Genomic DNA, 8,110 nt, shown 5'->3' on the forward strand with positions numbered 1-8,110 from the left:
AGCAGCTGGGCCCATGAGCCACAATTACTGCGCCTGCGCGTCTGGAGCCTGTGCTCCGCAACAAGAGAGGCCGCGATAGTGAGAGGCCCGCGCACCGCGATGAAGAGTGGACCCCACTTGCCACAACTAGAGAAAGCCCTCGCACAGAAACGAAGACCCAACACAGCCATAAATAAATAAATAAATAAATAAATAAATAAACTAAGCATGTTTTTAAACAGAGTATGATCATAACATTCATGCGCTATTGATGCTTCTTTAAATTAGAAGTAAATGTTTTAGAGGATAATAAAAACTCCTTTTCAGATAATCATTGTGAATCATCTTTCAACAGTTTTTTTTAAACAAAATCCATTTACTACTCTTTTTCCTGCTGTTATTAAAGGTTCATTTATGGGTCTAATCCAGCCCAAAACACTACAGGTGCAAATCTCCCAAAGTATCAAGTGCAAACTCTCATTTCCATCACTCTACTCTTCCATCTTAACTCTGATTTTCTATTATGCAGGTACGTTTTTCTAAAAAATTACGTTCAATCACCAATTCACCAGAATACCAGGAGAAGCAAACGATATTGACTGATAGCACATGCAGCTCCCCAATTCCAATTTTTCAGTCCTTTGAAAAATATCACTCAAACCACTTTACCTATTAACTTACATGACATTAAAATGAGCAAAAACTATACTTTCCTTCAAAACTTTAACTAAGATGATTAGCTTATAAATACAAAAACAATGAAAAACACAAATTGCAGGTGTTAACAAACTGTTAAAGCTGCTTTAGGCGTCTCCCACCACTCAGTAACATCCATGGCCACCAAGTTAAATAAGATGTAAATCATGTGTTTTGGGTTTTTTGTTGGTTGGTTGGTTTGGTTTGGTTTGGTTTTTCCTGTTTAAGCCTCCTATGTGTATATTTCAATGCGAAAAGAGTTTTGGAATTTTAAAATTTGTTTTCAACATTTTAAAATTAGGAGATTTCATGGAAAACTCCAAATGTTCAGATTTTCTTAAAACACTGAAAGATTTGTCAACACTGTACCCACGTTCCTGTATGGCAAAGTGAGCTAGCTGTATAGTGGCTTTCGATGGGACCTGTGTTTCTACTTCACCACGGTCCCTAGCTGACCACCTTTACTCATTTCTTTACTTGCCTAGCCCCTGGAGTTATTGAGTTTGCAAATCCCTTTGAGCTCTGTACAAAACAGATAAGTCTTGTTCATTATGTCACTAAGAGAAACGTAATCTAAAAGTCCTGTTTTCCTTCACAGGTCTCAAGATTACCAAAAGGACATTTATGAGGCCGGCAGTCCCTGCTGTACACAGGTACCTCTTTTGTTATCTTAAGACCTAAGAGTGATACTTGGTTCTTGGTGCTCCACGGTGCGATAGATGCTGTGTGTGTCCCTAAAAAGCGATACATTTGATGGAGAGATGGCTTGATTAGGGTGGCAGCAGTCGAGACAGTGAGAAGTAGACAGATTTGAACTGTATTTGATGGAATACATTGTTTAGAAGTGCAGGTTCTTCCAAAACTGCAGGGGAGGCTGGGAAAGGAGTCCGACATTTTCAGCACTGCCAGGAAAAAGGAGGTGGGAGTGGGAAGGCTGTTGGGTAGACAACTCAGAGCTTACCGCAGATGACTAAGTCAAGATTGTAAAAGCACAGCTTCCCTTGGCTCTTACACATAGCAAGCCTTGCCTGGGAGATTTCTTCTACTTGAGGGTCAACTGTTTCAACTCACCTGAACTTTGGTCTGTTAAGTTCCAGTTGGTTTCAGGCCTCCCTCATCTGGAAGCGCTGGGTAAGGAAAATACTGCTAATTAAAAATAATGCCCCACACATCTTCCATCAATGTCACCCTACTCTGACACCTTTTAAACCAAGGTGCCACCAAGAGGGGAACTTTTAAAATATAAGCCTTTTCTCTTTCCTTTTCTTCAGCAACCTGTCCAACAAATGGCATTAATAGTCAGGAACAAAACACCTGGATAAGTCGCAATTTGTTGTTTTTTAAATTCTGAATAATTGGACTAAAGATTAGAAACCAGAATCAGTGTCAATATATAGGACTTCATAGTAAATTGTAGTAAACTGTATATATACTATTTATCACCCAAATTCTGGGCTGATTTGATTAGCTTTCTCCCACATCCTGAGTGCTTTGGAAATTATAGTTCATCAAAGGTATGAATTAACCCCTTTTACTGTTTTATTGCAAAATATTTTCCCACTCCTGCACCATAGTAGTCTTCCTAATATTCCCAACCAACTCCAGAATTATCCTGAATCTTCAGGCAGGTGCATGACTTCTAGTGATGAGATTTTACTCTTACCTGGACAGGTCTACCTCATGTTACATATGGAACCCTGAGAAAATACACCTATGAAAATAAAGAAATCTCCTGGGTAGAGCAGACTGGGCCACATACCTGACCTCAGGCTCCCAGGGGACCCTCTGCTTCTGTGGGAGGGAGCAGCTAATTAAACATAAACAAGCTTTAAAAAGAAAAAAAAAACCTCATCTCCCATGGGAACATTCTCAGGCGACTTACTGCCCTTTTTTGACCCCCCTCCTTGGCCACCGTTCCATTTACTAGCTGTGACTCCTTACGCTGAGACTTTATTTCTCACTCTCCCTGACCAAAGTGGCTCCTGATTAACTGGACATTATTGCCTAGGTGTGTCAGAGGGCTCCCAGGGATTTCACTCTGGGGTTCCTTCCCTAGAGAGAGGTCTGCAAACCAAGTGCATCAGAGTACAATTCTGTTGCATCTGAAATACAAGCTCTTTCCATTCTGCGATTATCAGGGCATAGATTGTTTTTCAAAAATGAAAACATATACAGCAATTACAAAGTTCTCGCTGAGAGTCAGCATAGCATACTGCTTAGGGCACAGGCTCTCCAGCCAGACCACCTGGGTTCAAATCCCAAATCACCAGTAAGTGCTCAATAAATGTTAGTTGTTATTTTACTTAAAATAAAAAACCCTTATTATGGTCTACAACCTACATGGTATGTTCCCTATCTCCCTAAACCTCACCTTGTTCTACTCTCCCCAGCTGTTCACAGCCTGACCTGCCTCTTCAAGTTTCTCGAACATTACAGGTTTGTCTCAGGGTCTTCCCACTTGCATTACTTCCAGTATGGGATGTTCTCCCAGATCTAACCGGCTTCTTCTCACCACTCAGGCTTTGTGTTTCATGTCAACCCTTCTCTGAATCTATCCAAAATAGCTTCCCCTTCCCCACCCCAATACATCACATAGTTTTATGTCTTTTATAGCATTTATCACTAACTTACTTGTTGACTTGTCTCCCCCTGCCCATTTAAATGTACACTCCATAGCAATCGGAAATCTCGTTTTGTTTTTTTCTTGGCTGCACCTCGCAGCTTGTGGGATGTTAGTTCCCTGACCAGGGATTGAACCTGGGCCCCCAGCAGGGGAAACGCAGAGTCCTAACCACTGGACCACCAGGGAATTCCCTCTTGTTCATCTTTCTTTATCCCAGAGCTTAGAATGGTAACTGGTACACCTGATGTTCAATGAAAAGGAAAAAAGTTATCTAGTTCAAATCCCGTCTGATTGTAAAAAGCTAGTTACAAGAGAAAAGAGAATTTCAAAGAATAAAAAGATCTGGGTCCTGTAATGGATACTTGTCATATTCTTAACAGCCAATCTTCTGAAAAATCTTTCCCTAATTTGAGAAAAATCCCAGGTTATGAGTTCAGCCTCCCTACTGTAGACGTCAGAACTCAAATTCCCAGCGGCTCTTGCAGCTAGGATGAAGGCATGTGACCAGGCTCTACTTACCAGACACACCCTCATACGACTGACTCAGAAAAGAGTGGTGGAAAGCAACTCTGCTCTCTGGCCCCTAAGCTGTGGCTGAGGAGTTGGGATTTCTAGAAGAGCATGGAGCCAAGTCAGGTGAGTTTGGTGAGGCTGTGCTGGCAGCTTCCTCTAGTACTAGATGGGGCAGCACAGCATAGACAGAGTTCTCAGGTCAGTTCTGTGCATGGTTTTGGGCATCGTTCCTGGAAGTACAGTTTCGAGTCTTCCCCCAAATTCTCAAAAGCACCTCAGATCACTTTAAAGCTTTTTTTTTTTTTAATTTTTAAATTTTATTTATTTTTGGCTATGTTGGGTCTTCGTTGCTGTGCGCGGGCTTTCTCTAGTTGAGGCGAGCGGGAGCTACTCTTCGTTTTGGCGCACAGGCTTCTCATTGCGGTGGCTTCTCTTGTTGCAGAGCACAGGCTCTAGGCGCGCGGGCTTCAGTAGTTGTGGCTTGCGGGCACTAGAGCGCAGGCTCAGCAGTTGTGGCGCACGGGCTTAGTTGCTCTGCGGCATGTGGGATCTTCCCGGACCAGGGATCGAACCCGTGTCCCCTGCATTGGCAGGCGGATCGTTAACCACTGCACCACCAGGGAAGCCCTCAGATCACTTTAATAAGCCCTTCTCTCTATCAGTCAGGGTCAACTTCTGTTGCCTGTCCCACTGACAGCCAGGTTTGCAGGAACTAGCAAAACTGCCTAACTTTAGGACATCTGTCTTTACAGTATGAACTAGTTCCTACTCTGTCCACCTGATTGTTTCCTGATATATATCAGAATTAGCTCACTTCCCAGGAGTAAGAAGTGTGACAGAGGCCAGCCATCTTTGTTCTCCTCTCCAGGTCTGTCATTTATTTCCACCTCTCCTTGGGAGAAACAGTTGTAAGAAACCTGCTTTGTCTTTGTAACAAAGGCCTATCATACTTTAAGCATGCCTATTCCAAAATGAGCTATGTCTCACACTCAAAAAGTGATGTCTAATTTTGAATATGATTATTAAACAATACCATCCTTTTATCATAAAACAAGAGTCTGTGTCAGAGGTTGCAAACTGGTGAGAAATTCTGACCTGCAGAGGGTTTTGTCTGGCCCACAATGCTTTTAATCTTTAAAAATTGTACTCAGAGATACAAACATTTTACATTCACATCTGTGATTTCTGACGATTATAGGCCTGCCACACAACAATCAGCTGGAGAATAGAGGCCCCCTTTTGATACGTCATGGATTGTTCAATTTGCCTCTACTATATACTCACATACCAAATTTTTGCTTTTAATTTTGTTGCATAATACATTGGAAGTTGGGCATACTACCTGCCATTTCATGAAAATGCTATTTAATAAGTATACAAACATAAAAAACACCATTTTATACTGCTATAAAACACTGGAATAGATTAAATCAAAATAGAAGAGGTAAATTGAAGGGGAGAGATGGGGAGCTGTTCAGTGGGTATAAAGTCTCAGTCATGCAGGATGGAGGCTTCTGGAATCTGGTGCCCAGCATGTGCATGAGTTGACAATATTGTATTGTACATGTGGCGACTGTCAGGAGGGTGAATTTTATGTTATGTGAGGTTTTTTTGGCCACAATAAAAAAAAAAATGTAATTCACAACATTAACAGAAGAGAAAAAAAGCACATAAAAATGCAGAAAAAGCATTTGACGAATTCAATGAAAACTCTTAGCAAACTATAAACAAAAATTTATTTAATCTGATAGAAGGTATTTATCTACAGTAAAGCAATAACAAGTAATATTGGTCAAATATTCAAAGTTCTTCACCTGAAACTGCAAAGGAGAGAAGAATGTTCCTTATTTCACTTTAATTCAATATTGTATTTGGCATTCTGGCCATACAGTAAAGACAAAAATAAAAATAACAGGTTGGACAGGGACAAAAGGCCAGGGGAGGGCAGAAGGCTGGGACTTGGGACTTGAAGATTCCAAAGCAAGCCAAACCGTACAGTTTAGAAATTTCTGGACCCTGAAGTTAAGTCTAAGAAAAAATCAGCAATTTATAAAGGAAACTGACATGCTACAAAGGTGGTTTCTATCTTGCTAGACTGTAAATATCTTACTCGGCTATTAATTGAAAATATTTAATAGAATGACCACTTCCCAGCTAATTTTCATTTTAATGTTTTAACAATTTACATTTTAAACACTGATTTCTCTAGGGCATGTTCTATCATTTGAATTAGAAATAACACCCAAAGAATGTCTTAGTAAACAATAAACTTATCTTAACTATATCATCCGTGATCAATTCAGTAAGTATATTACATCTTTCCAAGCAATAAAATGGACAACTTTAAAGAGCTTTTTAATTGGGAGATTTAAAAAAAATAAAATAAAAAAAGAGGCAGGACACGCAATGACCTGCAGTTCAAAACACAAAGTCCTGCCACTTACATTCTATCCCACCTGTTCAACACACCAACCAAGTGCTGCAAACACCAGACAGTTCAGAGGAACAGTGTTATAACCCCGTAATTGCTTCATTACCCAATAAGTTACAATTAAAAAGCTCCTTATAAAAAGAAGTCCACCTATCCGCAGATATTGGAGAATCCCAGGCTCTTCCGTACATTACTGAAAAAAATGCAAATACATTCATAAAGGCAAAAAAACTTTAGGTAACATGACAACCCACATCTTTCGCTGGTCAGACTCTACCGGCCACCTCAGTATTGCGGAAACGTTCCATCGATTTTGGCAGCCCAGGCCATGAGGCCTCCCACAACATCCTGAACTGTTAAAGAGTCTAAGTCTGTCCAGGACTGCAGGATCTTCACGGCTTTCTGGGAGTCATTGCCCAGTTTGCAGATCACATAAATAGGAAGAGATGCCCCTTCCTGTGTGCCCTGCTTCCCTTCCCGGATTGCTTCTCCCAAGAGTTTCAGGCTCTCCGCATTCCTCCGTTCCAAATGTTTCAAAGGGATGTGTAGGGCGTGAGGCAACCGACACAGGTCCACCTCCACTGGAGGCCTGACGTCCAGCAACAGGTGGGGTGAGCCGGAATCCAGAAGTCGCTTATAGTCGACGACAGAAATTCGCTCCTCCGGGCTCAGCAACTGGAGGGAGCGGCACTTATCGGTGGCCGAGGAGCCACAGAAGCTTTCGTAGTCCTGCAGATCAGTCACAGTGGGCCGCTCCCCGCAAGCTGCACAGTCGGGCCTGCGCCTCCGCAGCCGAATACAGCGGAAATGACCTCCGAGGGCATCAAAGAGCAACAGGCTGCCACTATAAGAGGGGCCCAGACCTGCAGCGATCTTCAACACTTCCAGCGCCTGCAGGCAGCCCAGGACCCCGGTAACCACACCAAGCACCCCGCCGTCCGCGCAGCTGGTCACCGTCTCGGCCGGAGGTGGTTGCGGAAACACGCAGCGATAGCAAGGCCCACCGCCGTAGTGGTAGACTGTGAGTTGGCCCTCGAAGCGCAGGGCGCTGGCCGACACGAGGGGCCGGCCGGTTAGCACGCAGGCGTCGTTAACCAGGTAGCGAGTGGGCACGTTGTCGGAGCAATCAGCCACCACGTCATAGCGGCGGACCAGGTCTAGCGCCGTGGCTGGCGTAAGCGCCTGCGCGTAGGGCACGCACTCCACCGCCGAATTGAGACGGCGCAGTGTAGCGGCGGCCGAAAAGACCTTGGCCTGGCCGGCCAGGGCCTCGCCGTGCAGCACCTGGCGGGCCAGGTTGCTCACTTCTACTACGTCGTAGTCCACAAGGCCCAGGCGGCCGACGCCGGCCGCTGCCAGGTACTGCGCCAGTGGGCAGCCGAGCCCCCCGCAGCCCACCACCAGCACGGACGCGGTCGCCAGGCGCAGCTGTCCCTGCACGCCCAGCTCAGGCAGCACGAGCTGCCGGCTGTAGCGCAGAATCTCATCTCGGGACAGGGCGGCCTTCGGCGGCAGGGGAGACACCGGAACCAACCGCTCTGACTTCTGCTCGGCCAGAAGAGCCGCCGCCAGCCTCTGTTTCAGGGAACTCAGCTCCTCCTCACGCTGGGCAACTTGAGCCTGCAAGGTGAGCACCTCCTCCCTGGCCGCCATGGCAGCCTCTTCGGGAGGTTGTCAAAGGCATTTCCGTTTCCGGCTTTCCCTCGTCTTGCGACTGGAATAAACTAAACAACTCTATGGAGCTTGGGGAAAGGTGATAAATAGATATGTATTTTTCTGAAGCAACCTTCAGATTCAACTTGAAAGAGTCACAAGTCCTGACTATTTCCAATGGAACTACGCAGAGAGCCTTAGGAGGACTAGAATTC

At 44.4% G+C, this 8,110-nt stretch overlaps 1 protein-coding gene across 1 annotated transcript; it reads right to left on the reverse strand.

Annotated features, from left to right (window-relative positions):
- Positions 1 to 5,596: 5,596 nt before the first annotated feature.
- Positions 5,597 to 7,907, reverse strand: MOCS3 (molybdenum cofactor synthesis 3). Its single transcript, XM_061208807.1, has one exon. It carries the CDS (start codon positions 7,893 to 7,895, stop codon positions 6,528 to 6,530), a length of 1,368 nt encoding a protein of 455 aa, XP_061064790.1. The 5' UTR covers positions 7,896 to 7,907; the 3' UTR covers positions 5,597 to 6,527.
- Between the last annotated feature and the right edge of the window lie 203 nt (positions 7,908 to 8,110).

Source organism: Eubalaena glacialis, chromosome 13, assembly GCF_028564815.1.
Source record: "Eubalaena glacialis isolate mEubGla1 chromosome 13, mEubGla1.1.hap2.+ XY, whole genome shotgun sequence".
NCBI classification, from domain to species: Eukaryota; Metazoa; Chordata; class Mammalia; order Artiodactyla; family Balaenidae; genus Eubalaena; species Eubalaena glacialis.

Bases quoted from the DNA above. Each gene is read 5' to 3' on its own strand.
- MOCS3 (XM_061208807.1), bottom strand. From the start codon at position 7,895: ATGGCGGCCAGGGAGGAGGTGCTCACCTTGCAGGCTCAAGTTGCCCAG.